The 19,341-nt window shown below is 45.4% G+C and overlaps 1 protein-coding gene across 3 annotated transcripts in view; it reads left to right on the plus strand.

Annotated features, from left to right (window-relative positions):
- Positions 1–19,335, plus strand: part of LOC139556677 (pleckstrin homology domain-containing family G member 1-like) — a 96,685-nt gene extending 77,350 nt beyond the window's left edge. For 2 of the 3 annotated variants that reach the window (XM_071370914.1, XM_071370916.1), the window contains exons 5-17: positions 6,382–6,428; positions 7,597–7,747; positions 9,547–9,678; positions 10,480–10,662; positions 10,770–10,865; positions 11,217–11,303; positions 14,089–14,143; positions 14,256–14,348; positions 14,477–14,535; positions 14,730–14,921; positions 15,081–15,203; positions 15,394–17,251; positions 17,417–19,335. In XM_071370914.1, the coding sequence (XP_071227015.1) occupies positions 6,382–6,428; positions 7,597–7,747; positions 9,547–9,678; positions 10,480–10,662; positions 10,770–10,865; positions 11,217–11,303; positions 14,089–14,143; positions 14,256–14,348; positions 14,477–14,535; positions 14,730–14,921; positions 15,081–15,203; positions 15,394–17,251; positions 17,417–18,459 (4,119 nt within the window). In that variant the 3' untranslated portion in view covers positions 18,460–19,335. The remainder of the gene's footprint in view (positions 1–6,381; positions 6,429–7,596; positions 7,748–9,546; positions 9,679–10,479; positions 10,663–10,769; positions 10,866–11,216; positions 11,304–14,088; positions 14,144–14,255; positions 14,349–14,476; positions 14,536–14,729; positions 14,922–15,080; positions 15,204–15,393; positions 17,252–17,416) is intronic. The other variant, XM_071370915.1, reaches the window with a different exon arrangement.
- The last annotated feature ends 6 nt before the right edge of the window (positions 19,336–19,341 follow it).

The raw sequence follows: 19,341 nt of genomic DNA on the forward strand, positions 1-19,341 counted from the left end.
AAAAGCAGACATGGAGCCGAGTCAGAGCCTGCACGCATCTCATCACAAGGCGTGGGTACTAGCATCAACGACAGGTGTCATACAGACAGCGGGTTGCTCATGTATTGCAGTGCCAGGATGCTCTTGTAGTCATGCTGCAGCAATTCTGTGGAAGGTCAGTAAAGTAACGACCAAAAATTACCAGAAAGTGCAGGGCAACGGGTACTCCAGGAGAGGTTTGGGAAACACTGGGTTAGATAATAACTAAAAATATTTTCTTCAATGTAGGTTGAGAGTGCAGTCAGGCAGGGCAAAACAGGAATGGCATGCAATGATGTGCAAAGGAAGTGGAACTCAGATGTGAGTTAGAATGTAGGGCTGAGGAAGACGAAACACATACATTTTAAACACCACAGACCCCACCACACATATTCAGGCCAATCAACGTCATCACAGGACGATTCCACAACCTCCCCCTGACTTTTTAGGAACCATGCAGAGTTCACAAGCCACATCAACTCGGAAATGGCTCCACTATTTCGGCTCCAGACAAATGGTCTTCTTCAGCTAAGTTACAGAGCAAATGTAGACAGCAGCAGCAAGGCAGACCCAAGTCAACATGATTCAGCCCACACGAACACACTGTGTCACACTGAACACAGCACAACACTTACCTGTAGGAAGTGCACATTGTTTTATGAGGCCTACATCAAATTATCCCCCGTACAAGCAGCTACATTGATGGAAGAAACCAAGATCCAAAGTACTTCACAACTATGGCATGATGCTAGGAAGCTGCATCTAACAGCCAGCACAGTGAAATGAGTCCCAAAACGAAACACCACAGATCCCCAAAAATGTGTAAATGAGCATTTGTACCCAACCTTCACTGGCAATACAGCAACAAAGCATGGCAAAGACAATTAGGTCAATGTCATCACACTCCTGGAGAGCAGAGGGCATGTTGTGGGGAACAGAGGCCTGGTGGTGCACCCTGACCATCCTTGGTTGGGAGCCAGCCCAGATGGGATCCTTGATGCAACACAGCTCCTTGAGATCAAGTGCCCCTTCAAGAGTTCCACGTCAAATTTCTGAGTTCGCCAAATGGTGACATCAAAAGCTTGGATGATGGACAGTACCTATTCGTCCCAATGGAAAAGATGGGTACTACCTTCAGGTGGGTACATTTTTTTCTCCAGAAAATAGATTATTAGCTGTATTATTACAAGTATTGACCATTGTATTGTAATTGTGTGGCAATGTGCTTTCTTATTCCTTCTTTCAGACACAAGTCAATCAACCACATGTATTTATAAAGCCCTTCTTACATCAGCTGATGTCACAAAGTGCTGTACAGAAACCCAGCCTAAAACCCCAAACAGCAAGCAATGCAGATGTAGAAGCACGGTGGCTAGGAAAAACTCCCTAGAAAGGCCAGAACCTAGGAAGAAACCTAGAGAGGAACCAGGCTATGAGGGGTGGCCAGTCCTTTTCTGGCTGTGGGGGTAGGGATTATAACAGAACATTGCCAAGATGTTCAAATGTACATAGATGACCAGCAGGGTCAAATAATAATAATCAGTGGTTGTCGAGGGTGCAACAGGTCAGCACCTCAGGAGTAAATGTCAGTTGACTTTTCATAACCGATCATTCAGAGTTAGAGACAGCAGGTGCGGTAGAGAGAGAGTCCAAAACAAAACAGCAGGTCCGGGACATGGTAGCACGTCCAGTGAACAGGTCAAGGTTCCATAGCCGCAGGCAGAACAGTTGAAACTGGAGCAGCAGCATGACCAGGTGGTCTGGGGACAGCAAGGAGTCATCGTGCCAGGTAGTCCTGAGGCATGGTCCTAGGGCTCAGGTCCTCCGAGAGAGAGAAAGAAAGAGAGAGAGAAAGAGAGAGAATTAGAGAGAGCGTACTTAAATTCACACAGGACACCGGATCAGACAGGAGAAATACTCCAGATATAACAGACTGACCCTAGCCACCCGACAAACTACTGCAGCATAAATACTGTGACCATGATGGGCCTGGGCCTACAGAGCTCCAAGCTGGTCGTCTGGACACCAAGCAAGCACATAGAAGTGGACATTCCATTTGATAAAGACTACACAGATGCACATGTGCAACAGCCGCAGAAGTTCTCCTTTTTACACATGCTACCTAAGTTGGCTGATGATTTGGCTGACAAGAAGATACACCTCTGATATACCTACACAAACACAGTGTAATGATCTCTCAGCAGTTTATTTTTCATCGGACAAAGTCAGTTTTTCATAGGACAGAACCAGTTATTAAGACACTAACAGCTTACAGACAGTAGGCAATTAAGGTCACAGTTTATATTGTTGTTTTTAATAACCTGCCCAGGGACTGCGGTTGAAAATTAGCCAGCTGGCTAAAATCGGCACTTTTACTGAAACGTTGATTAATGTGCACTGTCCCTGTAAAAATAAAATAAACTCAAACAGTTATGAAAACTTAGGACACTAAAGATGCCTTTCTAGTGACTCTGAAAAACACCAAAAGAATGATGCCCAGGGTCCCTGCTCATCTGTGTGAACGTGCCTTAGGCATGCTGCAAGGAGGCATGAGGACTGCAGATGTGGCCAGGGCAATGAATTGCAATGTCCGTACAGTGAGACGCCTAAGACGGCGCTACAGGGAGACAGGACGGACAGCTGATCATCCTCACAGTGGCAGACCACGTGTAACAACACCTGCACAGGATCGGTACATCCTGCGGGACAGGATGGCAACAACATCACACCTGCGGGACAGGTACAGGATGGCAACAACTGCTCGAGTTATACCAGCAACGCACAATCCCTACATCAGTGCTCAGACTGTCCGCAATAGGCTGAGAGAGGCTGGACTGAGGGCTTGTAGGCCTGTTGTAAGGCAGGTCCTCACCAGCCCATAGGCAACCAACCCACCGTCGCTGGACCTGACAGGACTGGCAAAAAGTGCTCTTCAGTGACGAGTCACGGTTTTTGTCTAACCATGGGTGATGGTTGGATTTGCGTTTATTGTCGAGGGAATGAGCGTTACACCGAGGCCTGTACTCTGGAGCGGGATCGATTTGGAGGTGGAGGGTCTATCATGGTCTGGGGCGGTGTGTCACAGCATCATTGGACTGAGTTTGTCGTCATTGCAGGCAATCTCAACGCTGTGCGTTACATGGAAGACATCTTCCTCCTTCATGTGGTACCCTTCCTGCAGGCTCATCCTGACATGAGCCTCCAGCATGACAATGCCACCAGCCATACTGCTCGTTCTGTGTGTGATTTCCTGCAAGACAGGAATGTCAGTGTTCTGCCATGGCTTGCGAAGAGCCCGGATCTCAATCCCATTGAGCACGTCTGGGACCTGTTGGATCGAGGGTGAGGGCTAGGGCCATTCCCCCCCCCCCCCAGAAATTTTCGGGAACTTGCAGGTGCCTTGGTGGAAGAGTGGGGTAACATCTCACAGCAAGAACTGCCAAATTTGATGCAGTCCATGAGGAGGCGATGCACTGCAACACCAGATACTGACTGTTACTTTTGATTTTGACCCCCCCTTTGTTCAGGGACACATTATTCAATTTCTGTTAGTCACATGTCTGTGGAACTTGTTCAGTTTATGTCTCAGTTGTTGAATCTTGTTATGTTCATACAAATATTTACACATGTTAAGTTTGCTGAAAATAAACACAGTTGACAGTGAGAGGACGTTTCTTTTTTTGCTGACTTTAGTTTCATAAATGCGTCAAGTGCAGCGTCTGGTTGCCCCTCATTACACACCACAGACCAGCAAATATTCTTTACATCATCAACATATGAATCACTACAAAACTTATTGTATGACCTCTTATACACTATTGTTGGAGCTTAAGCACAGTGAGAGAATCTGGCCATACATTTTAATTCACGGGCAATAAAGACAAAATATCAGGTAAAAAACCTAGGTGTTATTTTAGATTCTGAACTCAATTTCGAATCACACATTAGAAATGTGACCAAAATAGCTTTTTACCACCATTTCCCTCTCAGGCTGATACAAAGAGACTCATCCATGCTTTTATTGCAAGCAGGCTTGACTACTGAAATGCTCTCTTATCTGGTCTACCCAAGAAAGCTATTGGTCAACTGAAAAACATACAGAATGCTGCAGCACGGGTACTGACCAAGACCGGAGAGCACACATTACACCGTTTTTAAGGTCTCTGCAATGGCTGCCTGTGAGTTTTAGAATACATTTTAAGATTCTTCTATTGGTTTTTAAATCAATCCACGACTGTGCACCTCAATACATGTCAGACATGCTTTTAAGTTATGTACCCAGTATGTCCCTCAGGTCCTCTAACACTGGCATTTTAACTATCCCAAAGGCCTATGACCAAGAGGCATGGAGAGGCAGACTTTAGTTATAATGCCCCCAGCCTCTGGAATAGCCTGCCAGGGAACCTGAGGGGGGCCAAAACTGTGGACATTATTAAAAGTGATCTTAAAACCTTTAGCTTTGCTATTCCTTCTGGTATTTTTTAGTCATTCAGTTTGTATTGTTATTCTTTTGGTTTTTATCCTCTGATGAAGTAAATATTTGTTTTTATTTCACTTGTTTTTATTAGTTGTTTTCCTGTAAAGCACATTGTGTTGCATTCCATGTCTGAAATGCGCTTCATAAATAAAGCTTGATTTTATTTCAAAACCCTGTTTTTCACAATTTACTGCTTTTCCCACGGGGAACCTCCAGGCTGTGTGTGTGTGTGTTCGCACATACACGTGTACAGCATGTACAGTACTAGTCAAAAGTTTGGACATTACTCATTCAAGGGTTTTTCTTTATTTTACTATTTTCTACATTGTAGAATACTAGTGAAGACATAAACTATGAAATAACACATATGGAATCATGTACTAACCAAAAAAGTAGCCACCCTTTTGACTTGATGACAGCTTTGCAGACTCTTGGCATTCTCTCAACCAGCTTCACCATATATGTTATTTCATAGTTTCGATGTCTTCACTATTATTCTACAATGTAGAAAATAGTAAAAATTAAGAAAAACCCTTGAATGAGTAGAGGTGTCCCAACTTTTGACTGCTACTGCATGTATGGTATGATGTGTGCATGTGAGTAATTTTTTGGTCTGAATGGAAGTGTGTGTGAAATATTTCTATATTTGTATTTTCTTTGTGATTGTGTTGATGGAATCACACGTTATTTTCCTAGAGTGTGTACAGTACATGTGTGTGTTTGTACAGTATGAGTGTGCAAAGCTACAGAACAGGACAGCTCCCCATCATCTTTCCCCGTCTGTTTAAGATGCTGTTTCCTGTTATAACTGTCCACTTCCTGTCTTTGGCCTAACCCAGAGTATTTATAGACACATTATGAACACAATCAGGACCAGAGCTATTATCAGTTACACAACTCCAAATCATTTGATTTGATGTGTTTGCCTCGGCAGCAAGGATAGGGGGATGAGTAAGGAAGAAGGGTATGGAGAGATGGACATGAGTGGGGAGAGAGATAAGAACGATAGAGGGCTAGTGCAGAATGTGAGACAAGGAGGTATGGAAAAATGGAAAGATAAGTAAATGTCCAAGAAGGGAGACACTGAGCGAAAGACAGGGAACAGGAGAGACAGTCAGCGAGATTGAGGTAGAGAAAATGGAATAGAATGAGAGTAAGGGAGGAGGAGAACAAGGTTCATTCCAGCTTTGATAAGTCATGTTGCCTCTGTGTTTGTAATGCATGAATGCATGAGAGATGGAAACTGACAAATTAAAGGGGCAGGGATGGAACAAGGGGGCTTTTAATCACAGCACCTACAGCAGGGCTCTCCAAGCCTATTCCTGGAGAGCTACCGTCCTGTAGGTTTTCGATCCATCCCTAATCTAGCGCACCTGATTCTAATAAATAGCTGGTTGTTAAACTCCACCATGTTAGTTACAACTGTGGTTGGACTGAAAACCTACAGGAGTGTAGCTCTCCAGGAAGAGAGTTGAGGAGCCCTGGCCTACAGAATAGTGCTCAACAGAGCCTTTAATAAGACATGGATACTGGTAATCATAATAATAAGGTTAACTTTCATTCTCTAACTTAAAACTAAAGAGAGAGGCCTCCTTATTCCCTGTTTCTAGCTCAGTAAGCATTGCTCAGGAACGCTTTACCACTGACTCATCCAAAGTGACCACCCCTCTTCCCCTTGATACAGACACACTAATCCATTCACTGTAAATGTAAACTCACTCTCACTTTCACGTTCACAAACATTTTACAAGGTCTTTAAAATTCTCTAGTCAAAGAGGAATGTTGGTTGATTCATGAGAAGATAGTTTCTCTGCTACTGGTATGAATGCTTGCAAGTACTAATGCTAATGTAACACGAATGTAATTATTTTATCTTTCATTTCCAGAGTCAAGAGTTCCACATTTACACTCAGTACTGCACCAACTACCCAAGGTAAGAAACCCCAACTATGGCTGCATTAAACACAAATAGTTTGCCCCCCTTTTATTGTGTCTTTGTGCGTGTACGTTTGTGCGTGTTTGAAAGTCTAATATGAAGTATGAATGTATGTAAAAGCATTTACATTGTTACCTTATGTGATCTGGGTTTGCATACAGGTGAATCTCACCTTCACGTTCTTGATTCCCAGAGTGTCATATAGCTCTGTATTGTCTGTATAGAGCTACAATACCTCAGCCTTTCTCTCTCTGTGTAGCCTTGATATACAGCCCAACCCAACAGGAGTCCAACTCTATGCCTCACTGACAGTTAATGCCCCAAGGTCTCTCTATCGCTTTCTCTACCTCCCTCCCTCTTTCTTTTTTCTTTTATATGGAGCATATTGACGGAGTTACAGCCCCTACTCTGACAGATGGGTATTATACCCATCATCTTATCATACTCAGCGACTTTAATGTTTTATTTCACCTTGTGTGAACGACCTGTTGTTATAGGAAACCGTGTGTGTGTGTGCGTGCTTGTGTCTGGGGACCAAAAACATGAGGCAATTCTTCACAATGAAACCTAATGAGGGCTGTGTGTTTCACAATGGTTGTGACGCACTAAAAACAGCAAACCTGAAATTATCGATGATGATTAATAGGGTAGTTACAGATAGTGTGTGTGTGTGTGTGTGTGTGTGTCCACATTACAGTGCAGTTCCACACAGGCCTCACATTGTTCTCTCTACGAAACCCAAACTGAGAGCTCAGAATGACTGAGATACAGCAGCCTTGGTTCCTATTCTAAATGTGCGTGCGTGCGTGCGTGCGTGCGTGCGTGCGTGCGTGCGTGCGTGCATGCATGCGTGCCGGTCGTGTGCGACCTTGGCTAGGGTCACCAGCTGTGTGAGGGGGTGGTTGAGGGTCTCAAAAATCCTTACAAGAGCCCATTCATACACACACTCAAATATATTCCTATTTGGCCTTTCCTTTTTCTGTAGGTCACAGCATAGAAAGTCCATGGGCCTTGAGCTGACCTTGCTCCGTCCTCTCAGACAGGACTGTGTGCGCATGTGATCAGTCACTCTGTCTTTTAATTGGTCTACAATATCTGTCATTGTTTCCTAGGATTAATATCAGGTTTTATTTTTCCTTCTCTCCCTTCCCCTTTCCCTCTGCAGGTCAGTGGCTGTGTTGACTGAGTGTATGAGGAATAAGGCAATGGCCAAGTTTTTCCGGGAACGTCAGGAATCTTTGAGACACTCCCTGCCTTTGGGCTCCTACCTGCTCAAGCCAGTGCAGAGGATCCTCAAGTATCACTTACTGCTACACGTTAGTAATACATCTATACACACTCAATGACACCTACCTCACACAAGCAAAGCCCCACATACTGTGCATTCGAAAACTATTCACACCCCTTGAGTTTTTCCACGATTTGTTACATTACAGCCTCATTCAAAAATGGATTAAAGACAAACACATCCTCATCAATCTACACACAATACCCCATAACAAAAAAGCTAAAACAGGTTTTTAGACATTTTAGCAAGTGTATTACAAATAAAAAACGTTGTTTACATAAGTATTCAGATCTTGCTATGAGACTCGAAATAGAGCTCAGGTGTATCCATTGATCATGTTTTTCTACAACTTGATTGGAGTCCACCTGTGGTAAATTCAATTGATTGGACATGATTTGGAAAGGCACACACCTGTCTATATAAGGTCCCACACTTGACACTATATCTGAGCAAAAACCAAGCCATGAGGTCGAAGGAATTGTCGCTAGAGCTACGAAACAGGTTTGTGTCGAGGCACAGATCTGCGGAAGTGTACCAAAAAAATTCTGCAGCATTGAAGGTCCCCAAGAACACAGTGGCCTCCATCATTCTTACATGGAAGAAGTTGGGAACCATCAAGACTCTTCCTAGAGCGAGTCACTGGGCCAAACTGAGCAATGGGGGGAGAAGGGCTTTGGTCAGAGAGGTGACCAAGAACCTGATGGTCACTCTGACAGAGCTCCAGAGTTCCTCTGTGGAGATGGGAGAACCTTCCAGACGGACAACCATCTCTGCAGGACTCTACCAATCAGGCCTTTATGCTAGAGTGGCCAGACAGAAGCTACTCCTCAGTAAAAGGCACATAACAGCCTGCTTGGAGTTTGCCAAAAGGCACCTAAAGGACTCTCCAGCCATGAGAAACAAGATTCTCTGATCTGATGAAACCAAGATTGAACTCTTTGGCTTGAATGCCAAGCGTCACGTCTGGAGGAAACCTGGCACCATTCCTATGGTGAAGCATGGTGTTGGCAGCATCATGCCTTGGGGATGTTTTTCAGTTGCATGGAATGGTAGACTAATCAGGATTGAGGGAAAGATGAACGGAGAAAAGTACAGAGAGATCCTTGATTAAAACCTGCTATAGAGCGCTCAGGACCTCAGACTGAATGTCCTCGAGTGGCCCAGCCAGAGCCCGGACTTGAACCCGATCGAACATCTCTGAAATAGCTGTGCAGTGACGCTCCCCATCCAACCTGACAGAGTTTGAGAGGCTCTGCAGAGAAGAATGGGAGAAACTCCCCAAATATAGGTGGTCCAAGCTTGTAGCATCATAGCCAAGAAGACTCGAGGCTGTAATCACTGCCAAAGGTGCTTCAACAAAGTTCTGAGTAACGGGTCAGAATACTTACGTAAATGTGATATTTCACATTTTTTTAAATCTTTTTTTTCTTCTAAAAACCAGTTATTGCTTTGTCATTATGTGGTATTGTGTGTAGATTGATTTTCTTTTCTTTTTTACGATTTTCGAATGATGCTGTAATGTAAGAAAATGTGGAAAAATTCAAGGAGTTTGAATACTTTTTGAATGCACTGTACTTCTAACACACACTGTAAGCCTAACCACACAGAACTGCATCCAAAACTTGCATTTTTGTGTGTACAGTTAGCTCTAATGGACTGTATGTACAGTTAGCCACCAGTCTATTTTTGAACTAGCTAACTCTATTGCCAAGAAAAACCAGGCAAACATTGCTGGCTATTACAGAAACAGATGGTACCCAGTCTAACGTACATCTAGCCGATTACATTACCCACTCTAACCCCGGGTGTATTTCCTGCCCCCTGTAGGAGATAGCCAACCACCTGGAGAAGGACACAGAGACGTATGAGGTGGTGCAGGAGGCCATAGACACCATGCAGAGAGTAGCCTGGCACATCAACGACATGAAAAGGAAACATGAACACGCTGTCAGGTTGCAGGTAAATTAACACTTCCAAATGAACATGCTTAAACATGTAAACAGGTACATAGGCACACATGCTCACACACATCTGCATATGCAGGTGTGTGTGAGCCCACATACAGGACTTGGGTTTTGTCCTCAGATCCTCCCATCGTGCCCCTAGCCTTCGCCAGTCTAGTTTGCATCCCAAATGTCCCCCCTATTCCCTACATAGTGCACTACTTTTCATCAGAGCCCTATGGGTCCCAGTCAAAGTAGTACACTGTATAGGGAATAGGGTGCCATTTGGGACGCTTTTTTGGTTTCAGTCTCATCTAAGTTATGCAATACATTGTTTTCCAGGGCTAAGGATGGCCTTGCATAACACAGTAGGCAGAAAAAAGGGAAAGTGTAGCTTTAATCTATGGGGAGGGAGGATGATCAGATGGTCAGATGAGTGAAAGAATGTGTGTGGAAGTATTTCGTCAGGATCTGTTAAAGAGTGCTTAGTTGACCTGTCTAAATCTCTCTGTCCTTTTTTCTCTCGCTCCTCTCCTTCCTCTCTTCTCTCGTTTGGCTCTTCTCTCCTCCTTCTCTTCTGTCCTTTCTTGTTTTCTCACTTATTTCACTTACCTTTCTCTGATCCTATTCCGCTCTCTCTATCCCTCTCTTACTCACTCTCCCCCTCGCCTCCTCCTCCCTCTCTATCCCTGTCCCTCTCTCTTTCATTCACTCTAACCCCTCTTCTTCTCCACCCTCTCTATCCCTGTCCCTCTCCTTTTCATTCACTCTAACCCCTCTCCTCCTCCTCCACCCTATATCTCCCTCCCTCTCTCAGGAAATCCAGAGTCTGCTGACCAACTGGAAGGGGCCTGATCTGATTGGCTACGGGGAGCTGGTTCTGGAGGGGACGTTCCGTCTGCAACGAGCCAAGAATGAGCGCACGCTCTTCCTGTTCGACAAACTGCTGCTGGTCACCAAGAAACGTGAGGAGGCCTACACCTACAAGGCCCACATCCTGGTTAGTGACGACACTAACCCTAAAATATCTCCCAAAACTATCTCCCAAAAGGTGTACCATAATAGAAAGACATCCATCATACTAGCCATGTCTCTATGTCATTATAGTGTTGCAACCTGATGTTGGTGGAAGTCATTCCGAAAGAGCCACTCAGCTTCAGTGTGTTCCACTACAAGAACCCCAAACTACAGCACACCGTACAGGTAACGCAAAACTCCACCCCACTACTAGAGCATATTCCACAGGCGATTGTACAGCATAGAGTACAAGTAAATTGTACTATATCACTTGTGCCCTGCCAAGCCCACCACTCCAGACTTGTTCAATTCTTTAGGGTGGATAAGAAGGGTTTGTCATTTCTCAACGTGAGTGTTTGGGTACTCACTTCAAACAATTCCATAATCTGTTTTACGTAACAAACACATAGAGGAGTAGAAGGTCAGAATCCACTGTTGTTATGGGTTTGTGATAATCGTCTTATACACCGTTTAAAGTCTCTCCCTTAATCTGTCTTTCTTCTTCTCTCCTCTCTGTTGTGTTGTCTTCCGCCCCAGGCCAAATCCCAGCAGGACAAACGCATGTGGATCCTGCATCTGAAGAGACTCATACTTGAAAACCACCCGGCTAAAATTCCAGCCAAGGTGAGACACGGAGCAAGCAATGTGTGTGCTCACTTACGACATAAACACAACACTGAGTGGGAGGGAGTGGAATGGTCTCTCTTTCTCTCTCTCTCTTTCTCAATCCCCCCTCTCTCGCTTACTTCCTTTCCTCCTCCTCTCTCGCTATCGCTCTCCACTCTCTTCCTTCAGTCTTGGCTCCGGTGCAAATGGAAAATTATGCTTTTGTCCGGAGGAAATTGTTGAGAGTGTTCATTGTAATTACAATAAAGGGATCTCTTGTTAAACTTGATATTGTAAAGTAGTCCTGTTCTGTTTGGTGAAGACTACTGTCTGGCGCCATCTGGTGTCTGGAAGCCCCATATATCAACCTCAAGTATAGGATTACCGAACTCTGTAATATAGAGCTCACTTTAATAAAGGAACATTTAAAAAATATTCAACTTTATATTCATCATCTCCAGCACCACCCCAACATCAAAATATGTGAAAATTGAATGACTATACAGTACCAGTCAAAAGTTTGGACACACCTACTCAAGGGTTTTTCTTTATTTGTACTATTTTCTTTATTGTAAAATAATAGTGAAGACATCAAAACTATTAAATAACACATATGGAATCATGTAGTAATGATGTCTGTAATATAGAGCTCACTTTAATAAAGGAACATTTAAAAAATATTCAACTTTATATTCATCATCTCCAGCACCACCCCAACATCAAAATATGTGAAAATTGAATGACTATACAGTACCAGTCAAAAGTTTGGACACACCTACTCAAGGGTTTTTCTTTATTTGTACTATTTTCTTTATTGTACAATAATAGTGAAGACATCAAAACTATTAAATAACGCATATGGAATCATGTAGTAAACAAAAAAGTGTTTTAAAAAATCTAAATATATTTTATATTTGAGATTCTTCAAAGTAGCCACCCTTTGCCTAAATGACAGCTTTGTACACGCTTGGCATTCTCTCAACCAGCTTAACCTGGACTGCTTCTCTAACAGTCTTGAAGGACTTCCCACATATGCTGAGCACTTGCTGGCTGCTTTTCCCTAACTCTGTGGTCCAACTCATCCCAAACCATCTTAATTGGGTTGAGGTCGGGTGATTGTGGAGGCCAGGTCATCTGATGCAGCACACCATCACTGTCCTTATTGGTCATATAGCCCTTACACAGCCTGGAGGTGTTTTGGGTCATTGTCCTGTTGAAAAACAATGATAGTCTCACTAAGCGCAAACCAGATGGGATGGCGTATCGCTGCAGCATTCTGTGGTAGCCATGCTGGTTAAGTGTGACTTGAATTCGGAATAAATCCCCAAGTGTCATCAGCAAAGCACCCCCATACCATCACACCTCCTCCGCCATGCTTCACGGCGGGATCCACACATGCGGAGATCATGTTTAATGGCCCAAACAAGTCTCTTCTTATTATTGGTGTCCTTCAGTAGTGGTTTCTTTGCAGCAATTCAACCATGAAGGCCTGATTCACGTAGTCTCCTCTGAACAGTTGATGTTGAGATGTGTCTGTTACTTGAACTCAGTGAAGCATTTATTTGGGTTGCAATCTGAGGTGCAGTTAACTCTAATGAACTTTTCCTCTGCAGCAGTCTGGGTCTTCCTTTCCTGTGGCGGTCCTCATGAGAGCCAGTTTCATCATAGCGCTGGATGGTTTTTGTAACTGCACTTGAAGAAACTTTCAAAGTTCTTGACATTTTCCTCATTGACTGACCTTCATGTCTTAAAGGACTGATGGACTGTCATTTCTCTTTACTTATTTGAGCTGTTCTTGCCATAATATGGACTTGGTCATTTACCAAATAGGGCTGTCTTCTGTAAACCTTGTCACAACCGGTTGGCTCAAATGCATTAAGAAGGAAAGAAATTGCACAACGTTTAACAATGCACACCTGTTAATTGAAATTAATTCCAGGTGACTACCTCATGAAGCTCGTTGAGAAAATGCCAAGAATGTGCAAAGCTGTCATCAAGGCAAAGGGTGGCTACTTTGAATAATCTCAAATATATATATTTTTTGTTTGTTTAACACTTTTTTGGTTAGTACATGATTCCATATGTGTTATTTCATATTTTTGATGTCTTCACTATTGTTCTACAATGTAGAAAATAGTCAAATAAAAACCCTTGAATGAATGGGTGTTTCAAGTTTGACTGGTACTGTAAGGTTTGTAGTAAAAAAGAGGATAATTGTTTCCAATGACATTATCGGTGTGCATTGTGTGATTTTAACAAGTTATGAGTTGGCATTGCCTACTAATTGCCTACTAATTGGTTGATGTCATTGGAAACACTTATCATCTTTCTTTTTTACTAGAAAACATAGAAATGCACCATTTTCACATATGTTGATGTTGGGGTGTTGCTTGAGATGATGAATATGAAGTAGAACATTTTTGAAATTTCCCTTTAATGTAGGGATCATCAACTAGATGCAGCTGCTGAATAATTTTTTTCTTGAGCGGATGATTATGGTGCCGGAACATAATTACAAATCATTTGTAGACTGCAAATTGATCGCAAGAAGCCCTAACAGATATAATTGATATATGATCACATGCGTCTGTTTATTATGCGTGGGAATACTTAGGAATAGATTTCCAAATAAAAAATCTTTTGGAGCGGATTTCCTGGTGTTTTTAGTTTTTTATATCCATCAATGATTTTATATTTTTCATAAAAATATGAATTTTTGCTCAGAAAACTTGGGTATCCAAATAAAACTACCCGTGTGCCTCCAGTTGTGGAAATCTGCCTTAATGGTTGTTGTTTGTTTTAGTTTTATTCTCTTGATTTTCAGGCCAAGCAGGCCATTTTGGAGATGGATGCTATGCGTAAGTATCCATTTGATATTGATTGTAGCCTCTTGTGACTATTATAAGATCATTACGTTCATGGGTGTTTATTTGAGTGTCTGTAACATTCCCTCTCCCCTGTCCTCTCCAGACCACCCAGGGTTCCAATACAGTCCCGACAGGAACAAGAGGAGCCCCCACACCAAGGAGGGCCCCTCCCCTCGACGGGTCCGCAGGAAGTCAGGTAAGGAACACAGGAAGTACAGGGACAGGAAGAAGGCGCTGTAAATTATTTGGTGCTGATGCCAGTAGACTGGGCCTGTTTCTCTGCCTCTATGACTGACATGTCCTGTCCAATCTGTCTCTCCTCAGAGCCGCTGTCCAAGTTACTGAAGAACGCTAAACATGGTGCCAAGGAAGATGTCTCAAAGGTGAGCTTAACCCAGTCATTTACGTATATGAATGGTGACACAATGCTACAGTTAGAAACAGTGTTATATCTCCATAATAGACTAATGGTTTCAGCTAGTTTGAGGTGTTATTTGCAATGGTTCCTATACCACTCACCTAACTCTCACTCAAGGACACATTTAACACTCCCTGCCTTATCACTCTCTCTCTGTAGCGGACAAGTCTGGGTGCCACCCTGCTCTCCCCCGTGTCCCAGCTGGCTCTGGGCACTATTGGCCACAGCCGCAGCCTGGTCAACCAGTCACAGAAGTCCCTGAACCCAGGTGACCATTTTGACCATAGCGACAGAGAGAATGGGGAGGAGCCACATCAGCAGGACGCCGATGATGAGGATGACAGCAGCCTGGTGAGTCTCTCCTACGTACCCACAATACACCAGTTTGACAATTTAACCTCTTATCAGATTTGCTTGATTTGATTTCCATCCCTAGCCCCTTTGCAGGTATAAAGGAATTAGATAGGTAAAGGTATGCTCATTACATGATTTTCTAACCATGTGTTGCAGGGTGGGGAAAAGAGGCTGCGAGTCCCAGGACAGTCTAGCAGGGAGAGGTTGATCCAACAGGCGTCTATAGACAGCAGCATCAACCAATGGAAGACCTTCAACATGAGCGCCTCAGACCTACAGGTGACTGACCTTAACACTGTGATGAGAATGACTAGTAGGAATAATTGTGTACTGCACTTGTAACTGTAATTTAATAAAGTTCTGTGTTTGATCTCAGAAATAGACTTTCACCACACTCGTTGGTTAGCAGAGCAAGCTAGTCCATCTACATTTGCAGATTTACAAAATAATTTAATCTCCTTCTATCCAGAGGGCTAAGGAACGTCACCACCCTCCTCTCCTCAGGGCGCCCTGTGTGACAGATGAACCTCCGGAACCCCACGTCCCCTCCATGCTGGTCCCAGACGGTGACCCCCAGACGGTGGGGAACATCTGGGCGGATCACCGCGTCCGCAGAGCCATGTTCCCCACCCGCCAGCGCACCATGAACCCCGATGAGGAGGACGAGGACATCTACCAGATGTTTGTCCCCACCGAGCCCGGCGAGCCAGAACCAGAACCACCTCCTGTTAGGTCAAAGGTCACGTCATCTCCCAGCAGGACCCAGGGACGACCCTGCAGCTGGCATGTGGAGCAGGTGCCCATAGTGCAGATCGACCCCATGTCCACCGGGGACAGCAGAGTGCTGCGGAGAGCAAGCAGCGTGGGGGAGAAACAGACTGGCTCCCGACAGAGCCCCCCTGATCAGGATGACAACCAGCAAGAGATGATCCACACCGAATCCTCCAGCAATGACATCTCGGGTTCGTCGTCAGCCGAGCACCTGACGATAGATGACATTGAAAATGTTTATGACAACATCAGCTACGAGGACCTGAAGAGCATGGGGCTGATCAAGAGGGAGCAGGAGGGTCGGGGGGTCCAGCGAGAGGGCCCTAGAGACACACAAGGCCCTGGGGCCCTAAACACCGGGGTGACAGGGGGTATTACAGAGACTCTTATCGAGCCAGACAGCAATAACCACTCCTCCATTGCCCAGGAGCTGAAGATCGTGGAGGAGAACATATATGACACTATCTGCTTCAGGGAGCCCCCAGCGAAGGGTGACAGGGACGGGAACAGAAAGGCACAGGAGAGGGACAGTCTGTTGCAGTCTGCCTCTGAGACTGACCTGATGGGCTGTGAGAGACTTGGGGGCTTCGTGTATGAGGAAAGCCTCCATTTTGGGGAGGACGAAGGGATGGAGGATAACTCTCATCCCGTCCACGGCAACTCTGAACCGGACTACTCCTCCTCATCTGCCTCGAAAACATTCTCCCAACATTCCAGCACCGGCGACCGGATGTCGGAGCAGGTGGACGAGATCTGGAACGATTTGGAAAACTACATCAAGAAGAACGAGAAGAAAGTGGAACGCCTTCCCGCCGCATTTCCCATGAGCACCAGCGAGGCCACCAAGACCTCATCTGTCAAGAGCAGCACCAAAAAGAACAACCCACATATAGCCAGACCACAAACATGCAGCCCCCCTACCAAGAGCCCCCTAGCCCGCCATCCCAACCCTCCCACTGTGACCCCACCTCACCAATTCACCATCCCCATCCTCAACATCCCAGAGCTGCTCAGAGAGGGTACCTTTGAAGACGAGGACCATTACCCCTCTCACTCTGCCCTCACTCCCCCGTCCCTCCCCCTGCCGGCCATTCCGGACCCTGCCCCTCCCGGGACAGTCAAGAGCATCCGTAACAAACTGGCCCGCCTCAGGACTGGGAGCTTCCATCTGGAGGATGATGATGAGCTGAGGGAGCTGCCCCAACAGCACCCCAGCCAGAGGGAACCCTCCATCAGGGACTTCCACAGCCTGTTCCCTGGGGAGCTGGGTTTGGACTACCCCTTGGCTTCCTCCTCTCTCCTTCTGGGTGACTCAGTGGACAGCTTCTCCCAGGAGCTCATGGACAAGACCAAGAACCGTGTGTTCCTGATGGCTCGCCAGTACAGCCAGAAGATCAAGAAGGCCAACCAGCTGCTCCGCATGAAGAGCATGGACCCCGGCGACATGTCAGGGGGACGCAACAGGGAGGAGAAGAAGCAGCAGAAAGACCTGGAAAAGAAGCAGAATGACCTGGCAGCCATTTTGGAGGAGAAGAAGCAAGGCGGTGCTGCCATAGGTAACATAAACAAAATCAGTAGTTGCTTATACCTTACAGTCATGATGTGTACAGCTAACTAGTGTATTCTTTTTTTATGTCACTCATTGTCCCCTTCTTCCTCTTTGTCTCCTTCTCCCTCTCATTCTCCATCTCCTTCTCTCTCTCTCTTTCTCTCTGTCTCAGGCGCGCGGATAGCCGAGTACTCCCAGCTGTATGACCAGGTGATGTTTAAAGACCCTCCAGATCAGGGCTCCAGCAGCCTGGGCCCTTCTGGCTCGCACTATTCCCACCCAGCGCTACCCTCTTCCCAATCCCTGCCTGAGACCTGCTCCTCCTTGGGGCTGGAAGACGACTGGCTCCACTCAACCTACAGCAACGGGGAGCTGACCAGCTTTGTGTCAGAGATGCTGTCCTCCACCCCCCAGAGCAAGCTCACCCCTGCCTGCTCCGTCCCAACCCTAAAGACCCTACCTCCCTCTCCGGAGACCTCACCCACCCAGCGATGGAGTTCTTGTGTCTCCGCCCCCAGCGAGAAGGAGGAGCATGTGTACAGTTATATTAAACGACAGACCTCCTTTAACTCCCCCTCATCTTCCTCCTCCTCCTCCTCTAAACCACCTCCTTACAGCCGCTGCCAGTCTATCTGCTCACTGGGTGACCTACAGAAGAAGGAGAATGACCGTGTCGGGTCCAACCGTGGTCCGACTACAGTCCAGAGATCCTTAGAGAGACTCCATGGCCCCAGCAGTCGGGTCCGGGCCAGTCGGCAGAGCAGCCTCCCGGAGCAGTCCAGTTTCGGTCATGGTCACTCTGACCTCACCCTCCAGGACAGTCAGCAGGTGGTGGTCCTGAACCACACCTCTGCACTGAGCATGCTCACAGCCACCCAGAACTACATGGCCAACTTCAAAGACAATGGCGACGATGACGACGACGATTATGTAGAGATCCACTCTGAGAACGAGAGCGAGCGGGATCAGGACTGCTCCAGGCAGTGTATCACCGGTGGTGGTGGTGGGGGTGGTGGTGGTAGCTCCAAGGGACCAGCCCAGAGCCAAATCCAGAGTCTGCCCTGCACTCCGGTAAGGTCCTCCTGTGGGCTGATGGACCGGGAGCGTCTGCAGGAGTACCTGCGGGTGGAGCAGCAGACACAGCAGAACCAGTCCAACATCATCCAATCACTCAGAGAGAAGTTCCAATGCCTCAGCTCCAGTAGCTTCGCTTGAGTCGCCTTGACCACCCTTAACACACCACCATATAAACACACTAGTGCATGTAGCACAAGCAGGTCTGTAGCTTTGCCATTCTCATCATGACAACAAATAACTCTCAGTATACACAAAAGACAACAAAGGACATGATTTCCTTCTACACACAACACGTCTAGAGTTATTATGACAAGGAATGACACACTAAATGCTAAATTCAGCACACTAATGTACACACATATTACACACTACACACAACAAAGGTCTATAGCTTTGTCAGTGTCTTCAGGACAACATGAACATATATATATATATCTTAGCCTCACAGTTATATTTCACATACAACGTGCAATACTGCAGCTTCACCAAAGTCACATGGTCAAAGTTCAACATGTCACAAAACAACATGCCAAATACTGCATCTGAGTAGTCATGGCAAAATACAGTACAGGAACATACTAGTACTGCAGAGGCACTCCACCACCACAGCACTTCCTTACAGTCTTCCATGTCAAGTAGATTGACATTCATATTTATTTTAGATAAGTTGAAAAAGAACTATGAAAGTTATCATTCTAGCAAACTGTAGATGATATTGCTGAGTCCAACAGGGTGTGGTAAGGGGCTCAGAGTGCATGGGCTTAAGGTTCAAAGGGAAGCATACAGGTTATATTCTATAGATGTTGGAAATGATGATGCCATATACTGTACAGATCCATTAATTCTAACCCTTTCCCCCTGACATCCCAAAAATGTAATTTGGTAGCCTGCTGTAGACTGCTAGCATCTCTTGATGAGGAAATGGCACTGGCTGAATTGGGGTTATGTTGCTGTAATACGCTGTTTTAAACACCAGTTCATTCTAGTAAACAACCCCCTTATCAAGGTTTCAACCTTTGA

The sequence above is a fragment of the Salvelinus alpinus genome, chromosome 27 (assembly GCF_045679555.1).
Source record: "Salvelinus alpinus chromosome 27, SLU_Salpinus.1, whole genome shotgun sequence".
NCBI classification, from domain to species: Eukaryota; Metazoa; Chordata; class Actinopteri; order Salmoniformes; family Salmonidae; genus Salvelinus; species Salvelinus alpinus.